Source organism: Pagrus pagrus, assembly GCF_965226575.1.
Source record: "Pagrus pagrus genome assembly, chromosome: 20".
NCBI classification, from domain to species: Eukaryota; Metazoa; Chordata; class Actinopteri; order Spariformes; family Sparidae; genus Pagrus; species Pagrus pagrus.
The window spans coordinates 10,536,196-10,558,511 of record NC_140207.1 but is presented as its reverse complement, the minus strand read 5'-3'; the positions used below and the strand labels follow the sequence as shown (position 1 = coordinate 10,558,511).

The 22,316-nt window shown below is 40.0% G+C and overlaps 1 protein-coding gene across 5 annotated transcripts in view; it reads right to left on the bottom strand.

Annotated features, from left to right (window-relative positions):
- The window catches only part of pou6f2 (POU class 6 homeobox 2), an 80,791-nt gene that overhangs the window by 37,338 nt on the left and 21,137 nt on the right, over positions 1-22,316 (bottom strand). For all 5 annotated transcript variants that reach the window (XM_084340942.1, XM_084340945.1, XM_084340944.1 and 2 more), the window contains 2 exons: positions 21,484-21,581; positions 13,978-14,197 (listed from right to left, as the gene is read on the bottom strand). In XM_084340942.1, the coding sequence (XP_084197068.1) occupies positions 13,978-14,197; positions 21,484-21,581 (318 nt within the window). The remainder of the gene's footprint in view (positions 1-13,977; positions 14,198-21,483; positions 21,582-22,316) is intronic.

Below are 22,316 nucleotides of genomic sequence, written 5' to 3'. Positions count from 1 at the left end.
AAGAGACGTTGCTGTTGAGTTTTTCAAGTGTCTTTTTTTTTTTTTGGGTGCTTTGAGCACCACAAGCCGAGTGTCATCTAGTTCCATTATGATACAGAGAAAGCAGACATCTCTACAGCCGATATCTCCGAAACTCAGCAACTCACACCTACACAATCTAAATGAATAAAGAACACTACAGGTAAAAGGAAATACATGTATTTTTGATTTGTAGTTGAAATGTCAAGTCATACCAATAGCTCTGTTAATGAATTGTATTTAACGAAATACAGAAAACATCTATCGATGCACTGAGGCCTTCAAGAAAGCATATGTGAATAAATGCTCATCATATTATAGCCCTTAGAAAAGGACCAGCCAAGGCCAACACGAACAATGACTGCAGTGTACCACCAATCGCGTCTACATAAAAGGACTTAGACTATCTTTCATTCTATCGAACTGTTTGTGCAGCACCCCACATAAAGTACCGTCAGGAGAAGGCAGAGGACTTCATATTTTCTGGCCATCAAAAAGGAAAATATAGTTCAAAACCAGCATGTACTGAGTTCACAAGAATGTACTGAGTTCACAAGAATGAATAAAATCTATAGTTGCTTTTGTGTAAGACCAGTAAATAATAAGTACTCTGGCACTGTATGCTCTTCTCAAAGATATGGTTATTGCTTTTAAAGTAGTTTTCATAGTTGGAATATGTGCAGCACCTCTTCTACTCAGTTCAGATACATAATTAAACTGAGAACAGAAAAATGTCGACCCAAATCATCTCTAACTGCTGTTGTACCATCTGAATGTCTTTGGCATCATTTAGCAGCGCCGTAAATTAAGAGCTAATCAGAAGCCGCCTGTCAGGAGTTAATGAAATTGTCCAAAGTGAGCCACCTTGTATTTTTGGGGACCGCTCCAGTCTAAACACAGCTGTCGTTCTCTAACAAGAGAGGTGAGAAGGGACAAACAAGCTCCCCATTACTGCTCTGCCTCACGTTCCACTATGGGAGTCCATAAACCACTGTCTCAATTGCCTTTTCAGTGAGTCGCACTGATAATTACTCCACTGGAGGTAAGGAGATTTAGACTCTATGAGATCTGGTAATTACAAAGATGGTCAAAGGAAGGTCATTTTTACTCTGTGGATTAGATCGGAGCACTTGTACACTGATTAAGTGGATCACATCACTGTTTCTGCACTCATTCCTTCACTTCCACTGTTAACTTTAATCACTGTAGGTCACTTTGTAACATTGATTACACTCTATGTAACGAAACATTCAGAATTTTGATTGCATGATCAATCTGTCAATTACGTTTTTTTAAAGAATTGTTTTGTTAATGAATGATAAACCTTTACATGCGATCGGAAGGTGGTTTATTAAAACAAACAAAAGAAATAAAAGCCCTTCACTGGGCCGGACCAATCACCAGTGATGATGGAAGAATTCAGATACTTCACTCAAGTAAAAGTAGCAATACTGCAATAAAAATACTCCATTACAAGTAAAAGTCCTGCATTGAAAATGTACTTAAAGCATTAAAGGTAAAAGTACGTATAATGCAAAATAATGTGTGTTATCCTATTACTGTATACCATAATAATGCAATACTAAACTACTGGATAATTATTAATCAAGCATACATTTCTAAATAGTGTTAAATAGTGTCTTTAGTAGATCGAGACAGAGCTAATTTGAATCATTGTATGTGCTGCTGGGCATTTTGGTCTATAAACATTATGTTTTCATGTATGTCTTGTATGTAAAAATCTTAACTATAGCTGTAAAAGTAACGCAGTTGAGTAGAAAAAAAGTACAAAATTTACTTCTAAAACATTCTAAGAAAGTATAAAGTGGCGTTAAACGGAAATACTGTATATGCATCTTCAATGTGTACTTAAGTATAACACCTGAGTAAAAGTACTTGGACTCAACTATTGCTCATCACGTAAATGTATTTTAACAAGGTTGTAATCTAATCTTCAAAGAAAAAGCAGAAAAAACAAACGAGTAACAAAAATCTTCTTATCACACAAACTGGAACACAAATTGGTGTTACACTCCTTATACCAGCGAGTCCATACAATTGGTAATCATGTTAAAGGAATGGAAAATAGATTCCTGCCTTGGCGATGGCTGTAATAAACATGGAGAAAATAAAACGCTAAAGGAACTAGTGAACTCCTGAATAAAAACATTACTCAGAGCCACAGCAGGCAATATCACTGCTTCAGTCCTGCTGCAGGAGGAACTCAGCGACTACAGGAAAAAAAATATAGGCAGTTAAGATTTGAGCGGAGTCGCGGAGCCACAGGGTTTTAGAGAGTAAACCACATCGCTTGTAGGGATCCAGAGATAATGCTTTCACTTTGTGATGCAAGGCAATATCAAGCTGTGTTGTAGAATTCTCACTCTGGGGGAAGCATTTCAAAGAATCAAATCCTCTCCATGGAGATGTTACACATACAAGAAAATCCCTGTGTGCTCGATAATGTTGCCCTTTTGGTGTTGCTTACGCTAGGTTATTGATTTCCAAAGTGTGGTCCAGGGACCTCCAGGGGCCCTTGAAAGAGTTCCAGGGGGTCCCAAACAAAGATTTCCTTCCTGAGAGAAGATATATAAAGATTAATGTGGATTGTAGGTTTTTTTTACCTTTTAATACTGACCTGTGCTATCAAACTAAGGGTGAGGGTGTTGAATTAGTTGATTCACTATCTGAAGGTCTAAAACTAAAAACCTCCTCAGATGTGGAAAAAACTAATTCAATGACATGATGTAGAATTTGGTTATTTGGTTGCCTTTCATTCTAGCAAAGATTTATGAGTAGAAACTTCAAGATACAAGTAACGGATTTTGTTGTTCCTTTGCATTTGCATGCATTTCCTGGAAGTTTTAAATGCTTTAAAGGGGAAGTTAGGGGAAGGTCCCCTCCAAACTTACTGTATATTAAGGCATACATAAAAAATTCTCTCAAGCGTTAAGCTTTAAGTATTTACTTATACTTAAGAATAGAGTGCTGCATGGATGATGTATTTGTAGGCTTTTTAAAGTCCCTTACAGTACAACCTGTTTAGTCTCATTTAGCAACCTCAGTTTTAAAGACACCAAAACGCTTTACAATTCAAATGTGGGGTTACATGAAATTATCTTAAACTTTTGTAAAAGCTTCTGTAAGCGTTGTTGTCATTTTAGCTTAGTTCCTTTCTGTTTTGCAATCCCTCTATCTTCTCCACGTCACCACATGAATGCTAATGTGCTAACATAATCGGTAGACATAGCAGGAAACTGGAGGATCCTGCTCTCAGGACCGCCTCTTTATGGTGTTCTCTGTCCTGATTGGGTAAAATGGGAAGGGATACCAGAAAATTTATTTTCTCTTTCACTGCATGAGCAGGGGGAGGATAGACACAGATTGCTGACCAAACACTGTATAACAGTGATTATTGTTGAAATATAGAGCTATTTAATATTCATTCTGATAAAAATAAATAAATTTAAAAAATCACTTACAGCAGCCTTAACCACAGACCTTATTGACTTTTGAGACAAGCGAACTGAAAGTGCTAAAATGCTAACTTACTTCCGGACTAATTCCTTCGGCACTCTATATTGTTATAATCAACACCTCAAAACACTTCCTTAAATCAAATGAATGACCAAAAAAAAAACTCCGTCATGCAATGAGAAATGCATTTACTCTTATTTCAGATATTAAGTCGACAGTGTATAATATTGTGGCAGCGAGTAAGGGGTCCCTCGCTTTTGTCCTTCAGAGTCCAGAAGCCGCGGACCCCCACCACCCCATTCTTTAAGAAAAAAGAGCCTGTCTGCCTGGCAGGACAGACTGGGTTATTACAGCGTGTTCATGGTCCCATCATGTGTCGTCAGACCAAAGCGGAGGCCGCGAGTAAAAGCCTCATGCAAAATTTATGTTCATGCGGCTGTTTCAGTGGGTGGAAAAATCAATATTGCGGGCCTGATGCACGGAGATGACTGAGTGCTCTCTGACTGACAGTAAAAGCTGAGAGAGATTGAGGGGCTACATTTACTGCTCTAGAAATGGAGTGGAGTAGAGTTGGCATAGTCTAGTTCACCTTAAATTTGAATTTCATTGTGGCTTATTTTGGTAACAACTTGGATATTGAGGTCTTGAAATAATTACGCCATTAGAGCAAAAAGGAACAAATGGAGAATGAGCGAGCTTGTATTGAAATCGTCTAAAACACATCTTGCATTGCAGTTTCTGAGCAGCTAAAGTATTGTATATTATGGGGTTATTAAGCCTTTCCCTTCCTTTCCAACTTACACAGATATAAAATGATTGTAGAATAATCAAAAGACAATGTGGGTATGAGGAGGACATCATAGGGCTTTTGTTCTGCGCTGCTTCGCTTACATATGCTTTTGATAGCGCGCCACATACCCACAGTGCATTTGGGGAGGAATGTGAGAAGAGAAACGAAAGAAAGTGAGAAGAAGAAATTCAGTGGGATGAAATAACCCCAAACAATGGGATTTGCTTTCCATTCTTCTGCCTCCATCTTCTGTCTTTAATTATTCCCTTTGGTTGTCTGAGGGAGCGTGTAAGCACTTTCACGCAGCACAACATGCCCAGCAGCACAACACTGTCTGCCTTAGTGATGTGGAGACTTCTGAGTGACACTGAGCCTCTTGTGATTATTAATGCTGTTTAATACAACACAGAGCAGCCACTATGATTGAGGGGAAAAAACAGATTTCAAAATGCATGCATTCAAAATGCAATGTGAATGGAATTATGTACAACACGAACACTGCACTTGAGATACATCTTTCCCACTGCTACATAAACAACGTGTACACCACGAAATGAACACTAATGTTTTGTAGATGCAACGCTGAAAATGTGTATTTGATAATAACTACCAAGTGTGCTCTATTTTGTACACAGTGTTTAATGGAACTTCAGCTGATCCTGGTGGGATCCTTTGTGCCGGTTTAGTAGTTTCTTCCTGAATCGCATATGAGATATTTGAGAGCCCAGAACGATGTATGATGAATGAAGTAGCATGCTACTTATACGCTTATCGTGCTCACTGACTAGCAACAGGTTCAGCAAAGGGCAGCGGCAGTAAATGAAATTCCGCACCGGGACAATATATCATCAAAAGAAATGTATGCACCCGAAACTTACAAGCCTTCTCCAGATGCGGACAAGGTGCCTGACGGGGTTGGGGGAAGGGGGTGAGGATGGGGTAGTAGGGAATGAGGGGGGGAGGAGTGGGAAAATAGGGGGGAGTTTTTTTTATTTTCTGCTGGATGGGTGAGAAGCAAGCAAGGGGGAAGCAGCAGATTTTGTTGAATCAGTTCTATTTTCATACTGGCTGATCTGTGTCTTTTAACCATTTCACTGCAGCTGGAAAATGAAAGTACCAAGGCTAATTTCACAGTGAGAGCTCACTGAACAAAACCCCCCACGGTCTGTGGAAAAAGGTGCTAAGTCTACTTTGTCATTGTGAATTACGGCAGTGTAATTCAGGAAGCGGGGTTTGTGTGTATGAGAGAGAAAAGTAGAAAATACATGCTAAAAGAAAAGCCTTTTTTGTTCTTGGAGAGGTTTACTTATGATCTGTAAGTAACAGATATCTCCCTCCAAACGCGCCGTCCTGTACCGATGCCACAGGATCCATCTGTGATGTGTCTGCAGTTAGTCCAGAAATAGCACCCACGGGACTTAAACACGCTCCTCAGGCCTCCTACGGGACCTTTTAAGCTGCACTGATACTGATAAAAGCCCCCACAAATCTGGCCCCCAGATACCTCGGCCATTAATTAAGGTAATTAGGCCCTGGTCAGCAATTAGTAACCACAGATAGCTTTTAGCAGCGGCTGAGACGTCCCTGCTGGTGAAGGGTTTGGTTCCATACCATCTGCTGACAAATGTCACCACAGACTCTTTAGTTTCACAGGCAAGGAACTGGAGAGCCGTGTTTAAAGATGACCTCTGTGTGATCCAGTCTGGCTCCCAGACTCCCACAGCTTCTGCTGCAGCACCATCACTTTGTTTGTTCTTTCTCTGGTTCTTTTCTCTTATAAACATGGAAGAGCGAGCTCTATGAAAATCCATATGTGCTGCACACGGCCAGAGCGGGAATAGGAAACATTCACTGCACAGGGTATCGATCAAAATTAGAACATCTGGTCTGAGTGTAAGTAGTATTGATCAGAGAGTAATGCTACATTGATTTGCTTGTATTATTAAGTCCATGATAGATCCATATTGATAATATGTTTGTTTACATTATAATGTTATATACATTATATTGAAAGTGAGGATATATCAAAATGAGGCTGTACATATAGTAGTTTCAAGCACATTTTCACACATAAAATATTATTACTGTACTGTAAGTTGATTACACATAACAGGACATTCCTCTAGACAGTCTAGAAGTGAAAAAACAGCCACAAACATCCTATTTAATCTTTTGTTTGTCGTACCTGTGATGCAAATTCACAGGGAGGCAGAGCAAAAAAGCAAAGACCTGCTGAATAAATGTGAGAAACATTCAAACACAAATGTGGCATTTATACTAATACCAAAATACAGCAGTTTGTGTATTTCATCCCGTGGCAAAGGTGTGTGATATAAGGCGCTGTGAGTAGAACAGACTGATAAAAACAGGCTGAATACACACATTCAACCTTAGAGAACAGATCATGCAATAACTCACATTACTGGGGAATGGGAAATAAAGGATGCAGCTGTGCTACTTTACACAATTCCACATTTGAAGCAATCGGTGATAACACCATTTTCATTCCGGTTCAGTCCCATAAAATTACCATTAACATTACAACTCATGCAGAACACAGATAAATGTAAAATGTCACCCAGTTCTGCCAGGCGGGAATTCCAGTTCCACAAGATTACCATCTCTGTCTGCTCTCTCCCACTGCACCTTGTCTAATATTTCATTTACAACATTTCATAAGTTCATTTTCCCCTCACTGACCATGTAAATCACAAATCAATTTTCATTTAAAATGCTTGACTACAGATTGTTGCTGAAAGCTTCTGAATTGCGCCTCAGCAATATGGCAGACCTTTAGCAAATCTTTCGGAAGCAGCCGGGTCGGAAAGGAGAGGGGAAAAAAAGTGAGATGTAATTCCTACAAAACAACTCCGGGGCCAAGTGGTCAAGGCATTTACTGGAAGCATTTTACAAGCGTTGAAATATCATGAAAACAATACGCTGTTACGTGTTGTAATTTATATCAGATTCACTCCTCTCCTAGACTTGTGATCAGGAACAATAGGCTGATTATGTGATGATGAAACGATGACCTCTATTGATTGTGCACAATTGTTGGTGGTATCTAATCAATAAATGCAACAGAAATACTGAATATTTATTAAGGATGTCAGTGTGCAGACCATTTCAGGTTCAGATAATTGAGGCTTTATTACAAAAATATCCACACAATTTATTTTTTAAATGCTGAATGGTTCATTTAGTTGCATGCATGTTTCTTTAGTAATTACACTGGGGAGAAGTTAATATGTTGTAGCTCAGGAGCTGAGGGAACAGAAAACAGCTGGATTAAAATTGAATCATTTTGCATGTTCCTTATTCATAATTGGAAGCTAATTTGAAAATTTGTCATAATGAGATTCAGACTTCAGAACCTTATCCTCTCCTACTACACTTCTACTATAAAGCCCATTTAAATACACCCTGTGCATACACAGTGCAGACAGACACAGTGTGTCATGTCCAGAGACTCTCTTGTATGTGTGTTTATGGCAGGAGGTTTGCAAAAAGCCTCCCTCAGTGTTTACCAGTGAGGGCAGATGTCAGGGTTTGCTGTGGAGGAGCAGACACAGCCACATCTGATTAACAATATTATTGTCCTCCTCCACACTGCCATAAAGACTCATCCTCCGCCCTTTCCCTCCCTTTTTTCTCTTCTTTCTTTCTATTTCAGGCTCTGGCATCGTGCTGTCCTGTGGCATGGCTGAGCCAGAGTGACACTGCCACCATCCACAGAAACAAAACACAAGTCAAGAGCCAGAAGGTTAAGACAAACAACACAACAGCATCTTACCACACAGAAAACATAAAAATCTCTTGAGATACTTTAGGGAAGGGAAATATATTGTTATAATATATTCATCATAATATTAGTGTTGTCTATTCCTGGTTTGAAAGGCTTCTTAACAGTAATCTGATGTAATTTCTGAACTGGACTGTTCTACTTCTAAAACTTCTCTTTACCCACATAGTCATTATATCCACATTACTGATAATCATTTATCAAAAATGTCATTGCTTTAATATTGCGTATAAGTGAGGTAGGGGGTGATAAGAAAATTTAATGTAACGATTTATCCTCTCCAACTTAATTGCCATTCACGATATTATTCTGATAATCATGAAAATATTCTTATAATAAAAACTAAAATTGCACTAAAACATACTGTAATCAATTTAACCTTACATTTTGTTAGAAAACAAATATTTTTATTGCATCACAGAGGACACGCATCTTTTTTAAAAAGTCAAACAGTCAAACTAAGGTGACCAGATGAGAATGGATGAAATCTGGGACAGGGGAGTTGGGGGTGGGCGTGGTCACGATGGCAATGATCAGTAAAAAACATCAGTCAAAACTCAACGCTAAAATAATTTTTATTCATGAATTCAGCTGTCTGTCATTAGGACACCGGGATCCATGTCAGTGATGGATAGTTTAATTTCCCTCCATTATTCTTTCTTTTTAATTCAACGTCATAACGTCACCTTCGCAGTAGCTGTTTTTTTAATTTGCGGCAGTACTGTACACAGCTAAAAAAAAAAACAACGTCCATAAGTCATGTAGGATACAAACTGCTGTAAAGCCAATGCAGAGCCGGCTGAAGTGTGACACCAAAACAGTGTTTCACAACAATCAGTATTTCATGTTTAAATAGGCTCTAGCTAATCACAACTCTGGTTTAGTCAAATTTATGGGACAATTAGGACAGGATTTGGGGCAACTGCTTGTAATTCGAGCCTGTCCCAAATTTCTCAGTCTGGTCTGGTTACCCTCAACCAAACAAAGAATCTTAAATAAGTAATAATAAATCATAAGGTCTTCATCTCCCTGTCATTTTTTAGTTTGAAATCTGATTTAACTTGTTTTGTAGAGGATACAATGTGCAAGCCATGCCTTCAGCCATTGTGACAGGATAAGGCAATTCAAAATAAATCAGGAAAGATAAGACTCTACGCCAGCGAGCTAGACAGCATTTTTAAGTCATTCATGTGAGGATATTTACAATTATCTCCATTCACTATTCTCCCAGTAATGAAAATTCACCGCAATCAACTTATTGTGAGTGTTTTTTTAATCGTGATCCACAATAAAATCTTTTACCGTTAAGGTTGGGAAATATATCAATAACATATTATCATGATTTAAGACTATATATCGTCTTAGATTTTGATTATCATTATACCATGATAAGGTATAAATGTTTTTTACTGGTTTTAAAGGCTTCTTTACAGTGAAGTGATGTCATTTTCCGGACTTACCAGACTGTTGTACTTGTTCAAAAACTTGCCTTTGCCCACTTAGTCATTATATCCACATTACTGATGATTCTTTATCAAAAATCTCATTGTTTTAATACTGTGTGAAAGTACCAATAGTCATCCCAACAAAAATATCAATTTCTAGGGAATTCGTCAAATTTTTTTTAGTGCTTTTGAGAGCATTTCATAAATAATGAGATGTATATTGTGTATCACAATGTAGCTTCATAGCCCAGCCCGAGGATACATGCATTGAAAGAACACAACATACATTGTATTCAAATACACTGTGCATCATTTGTGCTTTGTAGTTATTTGTGTGCAATTATGAAAAATATGTAACATGAATTCAGAACAAATCATCAGCATGTCTGCAACAAGTGAAACACCAGGGGGTAAAATTTACTTACATCTCAGCTACAAAACAAGACATCAGAGTATAAATCATGAGTCTCGTGGGAGTGTCTGTGTGCTCATACGTGCGTGTACAGTAAACCTGCGCATGAGTGTAAATCTGTGTGTTTGATTCTAACCCTCTCATCGCTCCTCTGTACATTTTGATTGGTGATTTTTTTTTTTTTTCCGTCGCCAAACTGTCACAAAGGCAGTAACCTTGCACGTTTCCAAGCTGCTTATTGAAGACAAACAATAAACCACTGGCAGATATCAATGGCAGAGATGAGAACTCGGGTGCCATATCTGCTGGGACTGCCAGGCGAACCTGCTTCTGCCTGCGCTTCATCTCCAGCAGCACCTCTCACTCTCAATTATTTGGCTGCTGTCACAACAAATCAATCAAATTACCGCTCCAGGACTGTGTGCAGCTGCTCCTATTGCACCGCTAGTTGCATTAGCTTTGAAATGTATGAGGTCTACATTTTATCACTGTTATTTATTTAATGCAGCTCTCTCCCCTGCGAGTCATCTTACAACCACAGCAAAGTTAAATCATTAAAAGACGACGTGGCATACATACTGCTTGAGAACACTTCAAATTAAACAGCGATGAGGGAGAAGGGATGGGTTTGGCCTCTATTGTGTTAAAATGGCAGATGTTGATGTGAGGAAATGTGGACTGCTTGCACTGGGTCCTCTTAATGCACTCCTCTACTGGCTCGATGTGTGCACAAACAATAGCTTATTTCTTTTCTCATCCCGAAATGATTCGACGATGCACACATGAGAGAAAGGAGCCCGCAATGAGCAACTAGTGTGGCTATAACAAGCCCAAAAAGGATGCTTGGAATTCTCCAGCTCCAATAAAATAATGGGTAAAGGGACACAGAGGCATTCCCACAGCAGACAGAGGTTAAGTCAGTGGCCCGGCCCGGTGATCTAACCTCTTAAAGGAGCAGCAGTCAGCTGAGGCAGAAAAGATGCAGTCTGACATGTCTAACTAGTGTGGAAACATTTGGCTCTTCCCCCAGGAGCCCACCCTTTGGTGCTGTAATGAGCACGGTGATTTCCCTAATTTGTATCACGGCAACACCCGCAACCCGCGAACGACACCGCTGAGCGTTTTCATCAAAACGGCAGACAAGCCTTTGATTGGCATTGACACCGGGTCTCATTACTGCAGGTGAGTGGGATGTCGACCTTTATCAGGAAGCTTGAGTGCTGTTTTGTGTTTCCTGCGGACGAGTACAGAGGAACAATGCTCTCACCTCAGCATTAGAACTCGCTTCTCTGATGTGATGCGCTGCCTGGCTTTCTGCTGAGAGCAAATAAGATGGGATGTGCTTATTAATATGAAAGAGCTCCAGTAAACTAGCTTCTTGCATTACCTTTGAGTGAGTCATAGAGAAGAGGAGTAGATAGATGAGACTTTGTTCTGCTTCCTCCCATTGGGCATTGCATGTACAGTGCTTTGATACAACTAGTTTTACAAGTATGGTAATCATGCTTTGCTTGTTATAAAACCATGTGAAATCCAAACCTATTAAAAATGCAGCAGAAAGTTAGCATCATTCTAACAACAAAAACCTGCAGATGTTTTGTCTGCATCAGTCGCACATACTTACATCTGAAACTGTGAAAATCATGTAGGATTTTTTTTTATTCTTAACTGTCATATTTACAGACCTCTAGCATGACCCAACCTACTTTTTGCCTCTGTGAAGTCAGCTAGAATTGTGTGCACTCTGTCACAAAAGATAACTTTCTCCCTTGTTTAGTTTCATTGGGAATTTGTTTTTACTGCATGTTTGCAGGCATAAATCATTCTGACAAATAACCAGTTACACTGGTGCCTGTGTTTACTGAGTCTGCCACGAGATGCTGCTCAGTTTTATTTAAGCAACCGCTCCTACTTTATAGCACAACCCTATTACAGTGATAGTTATTCATCACAGTCTGAGGGAGCTGCCCTCCTAAAGCTCACAGCAGTCCAGCAGTCTGTCAACATTCATTCTTACAGAGCCGGCTTTAATTAGCATGATCAAAACATGTGATCGAACATGCTGTTGTTATTGCTTGTTCTGATTTTGTTTTTTCATTGTGTCTCCCTCATTAAAGCTGAATATGAAAACGTATAAAAACTGGACTGAAAAACCTGATTTTGATATTATATAACGTAGTAAACACTGGATTCTTACAAAGACTATAACAGACTATAAGCATGCTGCTTTGTAGTCTCATAGAATACAATTCCTTCACCCTTAACCGCCCATTCCCCAAGACAAACAGCCTTATTAGTTGGTCATTAGCCGCCTCATTACATTTAAATACAGCCATTGGCTGGGCTCCTCCTGGAGTCTCATTACTGAGCCGCACAGTTGTCTTGTGTCTGATCTGACGATAATTAGCTAGCAGCGTGTGCTGTAAAGCACACTTGCTCCTGAGGTCGTGAAATGAGCTGACTGCTCCCCGGCGACAGCGCGGCGCTGTATTATATGTGTGATTAATCAGGCCTGGAGACCCAGAGGGGCAGGGCGGGGAAGTGAGGGGGATGCTGGGGCAGAGGCTAGAGTTGCAGTTGTCTGACAGAGGTGCTGTGCCAGCAGGCCTCATTCAGCGGAGCTGTGATGAACTCAGACAGGGGAGAGTGGAGGAGCGTCGCGTGGCCAGAGGGGCCCGGACACAGTCAAGACATTTAGCTTCACTCGTGACTTGTGTCACTTTCTCTCCATGGAGGTCCCTTCAATGCATCCCCTTCAGATAAGAGGACGTGCGAACAGGCAGTCTGTCAGTCCACACGCTTAAAATAAGATCTGCCACAGAGGCATTTCTCCACAACAGTTTTTTTTTTCCACTATCTCTCATGGATGGGGAATTTTATCAGGACACTGGATTCCAGACTGTCTGTTGGTTTATTTAGCAGTGGACAATAAGGATGACTGAGAGGTGTTTGTTTTGGCGTTCTGACACCCTGACAATGTGTTTGTCGATCAGTTCATCAGATCACTGAAGCCTCTGGGTTGTCCCTCACGCACCAGGAGGAAGATCTGTTGAAGTGTGAGTCAGATGGGCCTGCTGGGCCCATTATCGTCCACTACTGATGGATACATTGAAGGGCTCGCTGGATAGATGCGGGTTTATTAAAAGCTCTGCCCACAGCGATGGCTGCTGTTATTTATGCATGTTTGTGTCCATTAGGCTTCTACCTCCACATTTCCTCACTCAGGCCTTCTGTCCATCCATTTCCTCACATGAAGGGAGCCTTCCCTGCACTTTGTGCTGCACTGGCATTATTGTAATCTTGTTCCTAAAAACACACTGCTTTACATGTAGCCTGGCATCTTTTTACATTAGTGCAGCTCTCTCATCCAAGATTCATGACAGACGGTTTCCCCATCCATCCCTCAATCTAATGGTATAAAAGAGACAATGTTTTAAACATTAAAATGAAAACCATTTACAACTATGATCAAAAGAGAACACTTGGGCATTAAAGTTTAAAAGGCAAGGATAAGTACAGCCATGTGGATGGACAGATGAGGTGGAAAAGAGATAAAAAAGTGAAGTACAGTGCACTCTTATGCACAGGAAAGAGGCATAAAGTGCTTTTGCGCTGCACTGCAAAACGTTGACCTGTAATTAATACGGTTGTTCCTCTGGGCAAGTTGAGGATAGCGGCTTTTTGGGATACAAACCCCTGAAGGATTCCTACCTGCTCAGAAGCTTTGTAAAGCATTTCTCTTAAAGAAAAAAACAGAACTGTTCCGTGTCATACAGCGAACATATAACAAACTCTTGTGATCAATATTTCTTGTATTTATTCCTCATAGCTCCTGGTGTCTCATGTTCTATAAATCATCATGTATAAAAAGTGCTACGTGAGCATGAGATCAATGTCTTTTAAAAACATCTATCAGCTTCCCGCAGTAGCTGAATTACTCTCGACTTTCTAACTGTGATATCATGTTGACCCTGTTTTGTCAAAGGAAGGAGTTTTTTCTGTAGCTTTGTGTGTACTTGGCCCTGTTTCTTACCTTGCAGGTTCTGGAGGGGGAGCGTCATGATGCCCCCTGCAGCAGCAGCAGCCACCAGGCTCTGGATGTTGGCTGTGGGCAGGGAGAGGACGAGGCCCTGCTGCCCGCCCAGATGTCCGCCTGCGTTGAAGGGGATGAGGATGGGCTGGTTCATGCCTGGCGCCGCACCGGACATCACGCCACCGACTGCATTGGCCAGCTGCTGGGCCACCAGGAGAGACTGCAGCAGACACAAACAAAACATACATGCATAGCATTAAAAAACTATACTATAAGAGTATATTCTCTACCATTATTTTAATACCCAGCCTAAAGACACAGTGAAATGAAATAATACTTCAAACTCTAGTTATTGTACTTGTGTTATGTGCTCATTTATCTTTATTGTTACATGCTAAATATTGTTGTATCACATGCGTCTCTTTTCTCTTCCTGTAAAACGTAAAAATATTTTTGATGACTGTGATCACTCTTTACTTTATAGAGGTTTAATCATTTTGACCAATAAAATGTGATTTGGGGCAACTAGCTAACTGCACCCAACATATGAAACCACACTCGACTGATCGGTGCATGTGTTCTAACGGCATGGTGTGTGTGGAGGTCTGCAGCTCCCTCTACAGCTTAGCACTGCGCAGCTGTTTTTCAATGAGCCACACCCAGTTTTTCACGATCCAATCACAAGTTATGAATTACATTTTTTAAATCCTTCTGGTACCTAAAGCCAGTCCACATATACCGTTTCATACGGGATATACATCATTTGTAAGTATAAAACATGTCATTTCTCGAGGCGAGTAGGTGGAGCTGCGACTATAACTCAGTACTGGCATGTAGATGTCATCCATCAACCATGTGACGTTTGGGCAGATTGAACAATGTATATTTGAGTTACAATAACTTCCTGTTACATTACAGAAGCTTAAGATGCTCCAACATCTGTTTCACTGTGCCTTTAAACGCACAGCGTATAATTTCTGCCACTAGGGGTCTGTCAATCAAAACAAAACAAAAGACCAGAGTAGTGGGTGTGAGTTGTTGTCTTGATGATGAAAATATATCTGAGGTGAGTCAAAGTAGAAATGTTCACGGATGAGGTAATGTTTAAAAGTTTTAATTTGTGTTATGGTTAGCCTTGTTCACCGATTTCCTTCCTCACTCTCTCCCGTAAGTTTTAGTGACAGGCATCCAAATGAAACAAACCCTTACCTACAATAATAAACTGATAGATTTCTCAGAATTCAGACATTGTTTATCACTTGACAAAATTTATAACCAAGGCCTAGTCATTTTTAGACATTTTAAAGTAGAAATGTTACATATTCTATCTTTAAATCTAAATAAATATTAAATAAGGTTTTTCCTTTTAAAGATGTGTCAAATCCTCTGATGTTTTACAAGCATCTTTAATAAATATACAATATTATGTAATGGATTACAGCAATATCTTTTTAAAAACCACTGCTATAACGCTGGATGATATTGTTGAAATCATCATCATGATAATAATGAATACATTTTCCAACAATGGTATACGTCACAAAATGAAAAACATATGATAATGATGAAAGCAATGAACAACGTTTTATTACAGCAAAGTAAGTATTACATAGACAAACTCTTTATATGTGTAAAATGGTCACTTCAAATCTAATTTTGATAGTTTATAATTACAGCTCATTAAAATCATCAACTCCAGAATTTTGTAGAACAATAACATGATAATATTCCTCTGTAGTCAATAAATCAAACATTACATTTTTGCCGGTCATTACTTTTGTGAGCTGAGAAATATATATATTTCAGATGATGAATATACATTGTTTTTTTTATCCTTGGATGCTTAATTGAGACAGGTAATGCAGTAAAGCAGATGTGACCAAAGTGACTGTAACACTAATCAATGTGTTGTGATTAATGCGGGTGTTTGCAGATGAATTTTGTGCTTTGCTGTGTCACAGACTGACAGTCAAAACACACTGCCGTTGGTACTGACAGAGATCAAATCCAATCTTTGTGAAAGAGCTGAGAATTTTTCTTTCACGGAGATGCAGAGCGATTTATGTTTCATCCCATTGAACAAATCTCTGGTACCACAGAAATGTGCCTGAAATACACAGTGCTTTTTGAAAAGAAAAAAGTAGCAGTACTTCACCCTTTTGATGAGGGATATAACACATCACTCCCGTCTCTTCATGTATCCATTCATTCATATTAGTTAAAGTGGAATCTGTGCAGTCATACCCATAGAGGAAAAGATATGTTATCAGAAGTATCGCTCTGAGATATTTTACACAGTAGAAGATCTCTTCAAATGTATTTTCCGATGAAGTGGCTTTGGAAATACACCAACACATTTTTCATCGAGAGCTTTGAGCCACAAGTGGGAAGGTTTGCACCGTGGCTGAAATCTCCTTGAATACAATGGAAATGACATCTTAAATTTCATTCATTCTGATAAAACCTTTTTCAAATTACGTCAGCGTTTGAGCATGTCAAACTGAATTTACACAGGAGGCACGAGACAGGAGATACTGAGGATGCTGCAAAATCCAACAGAATTACTGTTTAAACATGGGATTGTTTGGTATAAAATAATAAAAGTACATTGTCAGCTTGTGTTGCGTCCACAGTGAAGCAGCCTTTAGATGTTGCTAGGTAAGCCTGGCTGCACTGTGTTGACTCCTCCACTGTGACTTACGTTCACAAGCCTTTAACTCCAATTGTCAGCTATCTGCTTCTGTTTTGCATGGTGTGTCTGCAGCTTGCACAGGATGCAGAGCGGGCTGACTGGTGCGAAGACCCCACCATACTCCCGAGCCTGGTACTCCTGGGTGACAGGCGTGTCACTGTGATAACCCTGCATGGTGCAGAACGCCTGCACCCACTCCGACATACATGTGATCACAGTTTAGGAGGTACAGGGTCATGTGGGTTTAAAGCCACAAAGCACGGAGAGATCTCAGGGCGAAAGATCTGCACTGAGAGACAAATGAATACCTGTTTGTGTTTCTACGCTGTTAAAAGAATAAAAACATACAGAGAGGTGATTGTTGCTGGCAGAAGTAATCACACACACGGTATAGGATTCGTCTTTCTCAACATTTGCTTTGATACGCAACAACAGTGCATAACAAATGACAAAATCTGACGCATCTGAGAGCATTCAAAATGACATTTGCCATTAACGTTAAAAAATGAATTAATAATTCGGGAGTTCAAAGAATCCTCAGAGGACCACAACAAAGGCAACCCCGTTTGTTAGCTGCAAGTGACATATGTTTAATCTCGCATTTTAAACTAAATGTAATCTCGAATCGAAGCAGCGTATAATCAAAGACATTCTTTGAACATTTCATCTCGGAGTCAAACAAAATGAGATTGCCAGGCTTGACAGCAAAGACGGCCTCACATATAAGGGAATAACATTAAAAGACAATTCTGCAATTATCAGATGTAGCCCTGATTTATTTATCATTACAGGCAGCTTTGGAGAAACAGGCAGCTGTTAGGCACACAGGCAGCTACAGAGAAAAAGCACTTTGGAGATTTTTGTTTTAAAGCATGCAAGTGCTCTCAGTCTTTAGGCTGTTTGTTGTGCCAGTTTAACACTGATTATGATCTTCATCTGAGGTGAAAACACCGTACGTGCACACGTCACAACCAGAGATAAGAATACATTTAGCATGAACGTAATGAGCTCAACTTTGCAGCCACACAGCACGCTTTTACTACAAGAATCCCCAGCATCACTCATCCAGATTTACAAGCAGTTCACCTTCTGCCTTCTCGCCTGGTACTCTCACTCCTCCTCTCCATAGGTGCTGTTGGAAAGCTGCTGTACAGTGCTTGGCAGGCCTGACAGCTGCGTGTTGAGAAGTGGTCTCCTAGGGGCCACACGGACGCGCAGGCTGGGTGTGTGTTGGGCTGCGGATGGGGAAGCAGCCCAACTCAGGACTGGATGTGGTACCCAGCCTCTCTGCCCATCAGGGGAGAATAGGCCCTTCTATCTGCTTGGCAGCTCTGGCACTGAGAAATTGCCCATAATCACCCAGATAGCAGACTTTTGTCATCCTAACTGCGAGTGGGAAACAGAAGGAAGGTGGATTCATGTTGGGTAAACTACCATCAGATAATGGTTGTTCGAACAATATCCGGCTCTGGAGCGAGAATCTATCAAAACATATTGATCCTGGAACAAGAGAATTGGGTATGGCATGCGGAGCGCCTTTGTTTCTGAAAAGTGTTAGCTTCACAGAGACTGTACTGACAGCATTAATATATTAGATGGTGACTGTTGAGAGCCGCCTGCTGAGGCTCAGACTCTAACTGCTGCCTGCTCGAGATGCTTTCCCTTTTGTGCTTATTTCTTATCTATTACCAAAAAAGCGGCTTTGACCGGCGAGAGTACCTGTAATCAGAAAAGTGCTTTTAATTAAGCTCATTCTTTATCTCCACTTGCAGCAGATTGACTCTTTCACTAGGGATTTCTCACCCTACAAACCTGCCCGACAAAACTGAACGGCTCTCCTCCTCTCATGTTTCCTCTTTTGTTTATCCTGATGAGGATTGACTGTCATTGAGTAACACTGAGTGCAGGCAGAATGGCCTTATTAAAGAGGGTGAGGGAAACCTGACGCTCTCAGTGTGTGCTGGTGTGTGTTGAGCGGTGACATTGAGCAACACTAATGAGATAGATGTTCATTAAACATCGCCGAGCCACCAGGCTAATAAATCCGATCAGATAGGACAATTCCTGATTGAGCTATTAACAGGGCTGCGGGCTCGGTCTCTTTGCTCCCCTGCTTGTTTTGACACGGCCTGTATTGTCAGCTCATTAGCGCCACAACTCAATTACATGTGTAGATGATGTGTGATGACAAAATACTTTGTAGCTGGATATTATTCACGGTGTGACAATCAGTGAGGGAGTGTTATGTTTTATGTTTCACTAACCATACGCATTAAAAGAATATGAATGTAACAAGACTAAATCAATGATTTTATCACTGAAATATCACATGAAACTTCATGAAAAACACCTTGATCTTCATCTCATTATGGCTGTAATTTGAGTAAACATTGACAATATGTTTTTAAATTAATCTTAGTGTGCTGAACTTAGTTTCTTTCCGTGGTTTTGTTCTGCACATGAGCAACAACGGTCATCGAGTGAGAAAAGAGCAGCTGTGACGGAGCCCACACCAAACACCAAACACAAAGAGGAGAACACGGACAGCACCGGACCGATCATCATCAACAAGAAGGATGCTTAAGCCAATTAGAGAACTCAGTCCTCCCCTGACTTCTCTTGCAACTGGCGCCAATTTGTCCAATCATTTATCATCATTACAGTGTCATACTGATGGTTACGATACAACACTGCTACAGTTAAACCAAACACTGGATATTGCTCAGAATAGAAAATATTGTGAATTTCACACCTCCCTACATTACCTGACTTAACTTTAAAATCAAAAGTCATTTAAGGAGAGATAGGGAATTAACACAGTCTGACATAGAGCCATTTTGACTTTGCAGTCATATTTTGACCTACTTTGCAAAACGTTTTATCACTGGACCTTATTTAAGTGTTACACCTTTATGTCTGGTGTACCCTTCATTCTCTAGGTGTGGACAAGGTTGTTGAAACCTGATGAGGCTGGCAGCTCTTTGCCTCAGTCTGTTTAATGTTTCACAGTCATTTTTTAAAGCAGAGAGCAGGTTTTTTTCCAAACTTAGAGCCAATGAAAGGCTGCCTCGGGTCTATGATATACCAGGCAATACATAGATATTATATTGTTATTGTGACATGGGACTACATATCGTCTTAGATTTTAGATATCCTAGACACCGTGATATGGCTGAAGTGTTTTTTCCTGGTTTTAAAGGCTGCATTACAGCAAAGTGATGTCATTTTCAAAACTTACCAGACTTTTCTAACTGTTCTTATACTTGCCTTTACCCATTTAGTCATTATATCCACATTACTGATGATTATTTATCAAAAATCTCATTGTGTCAACATTGTTTGAAAGTAACAATAGGCCCTACATACATCCCTACATTACATTACCCAGTATAGATATCGAGGTATTTGGTCAAAAGTATTGTGGTATTTGATTTTGTCACCCAGTACTAGCATTCATAAATTAGATTTAAAAACACTAAGATATGTATTGTGTATTGTGATATTATATAAAAATATCAAGATATTATTTCAAGATCATATAGCCCAACGATTAAACAGTATTTTCATAGGAAAAACTAGGAACTTCAGATGCAAAAAGAATCAATTTATTATACGTACAAAATATGAAAAAATGCATTATTAACAGACTCTGTAATTCTAGAGACTTAAAGGGCTGGAAAAATTATTTTCTTAATCAGCTTCCTGCTATGACTAATGGGATTCTCCACACACATACTGTTTTCTGGCAAAGTTATTATAGTTTGGGTTATTTCACATTTGAGCAGGCAGGGCTCATTTGGAAAAAGGTGAAGTCACGTACTTAAACGCAGGACTTTGCAATATTTTAATTAGTTGGTTGTTTGATTACTGTCAGTCCAATCTGATACAACCAAACCCAATCAATCATGAAGCAGATCAGTATTTGAGTGATAAACTATTAATAAATATTAATGCTGGGTAATAATAGCAATAATACAATAATTAAAAATAATCATATTAAATCAGCAGTGATAATATGGTTTTAAAAAAAAGCTTTAATTTTGATTTAACTCTGGCTTTAAGTGTTCAGGGTCTTTTAATAGGCTGACAAACAACATGAGCAAACCAGGAGATAACAAGTTGATCCTTTCTGCATCTGAATAGATTCTACTTTACTTATGTACACTTAGGTGGGTGTGCAGGTACTTTATTCCCTAATATGTCACAATTTATTTTAGCCACACATGCCTGACACTGCTGTTTGAGAAGACCCGGTTCAAGAGTGCAAACCCCGAACATTTTATTTATGCCAGTTTTATTTAAACTTTTATGTTAAGTTTCTCCAGACCTCTGTAAGTTAAATATCAAGAAGGCTAGCTGCTCCTGCAAGAATACCGGACAAACTTTTTACACTGGTGCGCCTCACGTTTTCATTTAGGCGCTCCAGCGCATAATTCGGATGCATCCAATAATACATTTTAGTTTAATCTCCTAACGCCTTACGTAAAGGTAAAGGTGCAGATAGAAGTGTTTTTCTCTATTTAAATCACAGCACACACGACAATAAATTGCATTAACAAAAAAATATTTAACCTGCTCTGCTGAATATCAGGTGCACCGGTATGACCAATGAAAATGTTAAGTTGACACATTTTTGGGCACATGTTCGACCAAAGTAGTCGCACCCTGGAGCCCTGTACAGGCATCACAACTCTTTTATCCAAACTTCTTAAATAACCCAAATATGAGCTGACTTTAAGTGTTCACATCATCATTCATTAACAGATAGAGTGTTTTGAGTTTAGCTTCAGTCTGTTGCTGATCTGCTCACTCACCTGTGGACCCATTGGGTATCCTGGGTGGGACTGGCCCAGTTGGCTCTGCTCAGACGGACTGCTGCTGGCGTCAGACTGGACTGAACCGTCACGAGCTCCTGGGAGAGCAACAGGCAGAACAGCAGAGAGAAAAAAAACAAAGAGCCCACCTTAGAACAACACAGACAATGTAAGTAGATAAACACACAACACAGACCATGATGTGATATTACAACACAGAGTTACACGGCGCAGAGGAGGGCAGTTGTGAAAGAAGGGGAATTTGTATTTAAGTGCTTTATCAATAACCACTGTAGCACTGAATAAATTACCAACCAGCAGAGAGGCTCATTGATGGGGGATGATGCATACTGGCGGGTCCCCGATGGCCTAGATTACCGCTGAGAGATAGAGCCCTACCACAAACGCTGGGCCATATTATTCAGCCATTTACATCACTGAGTATCACTCATCTAAACCCACTCCCCCCCTCCGCTGTGAGCCTGCAGCTACGAGACACAATTAGACCTGTTTGCTATGAGGGCAGAGTGGAGCGCAGCAGACAGGGACATGATAATAAGCTTGCTGATGGCTGCAGGGAAAATAAAGGACACTGACGATTGGATATCATAGCCATCACTATCTCACAGCATCTCTCAGCAGTGCAACGAGTGTGGACTGCTCGAAAAGGTCAGAAAGGCTGCTTTGACCCTCACCCTCTGACCTCGGTGATATCGAGATCGCATGATGCCTCACTGTTGACATAAAGGCTCGTGGATTGCGAAAACGAGTAAATCTTGCGGAAAGAACTGCCAGAAAAATGAAGTGTCTCTTAGATGTCTTTCACCAAAACG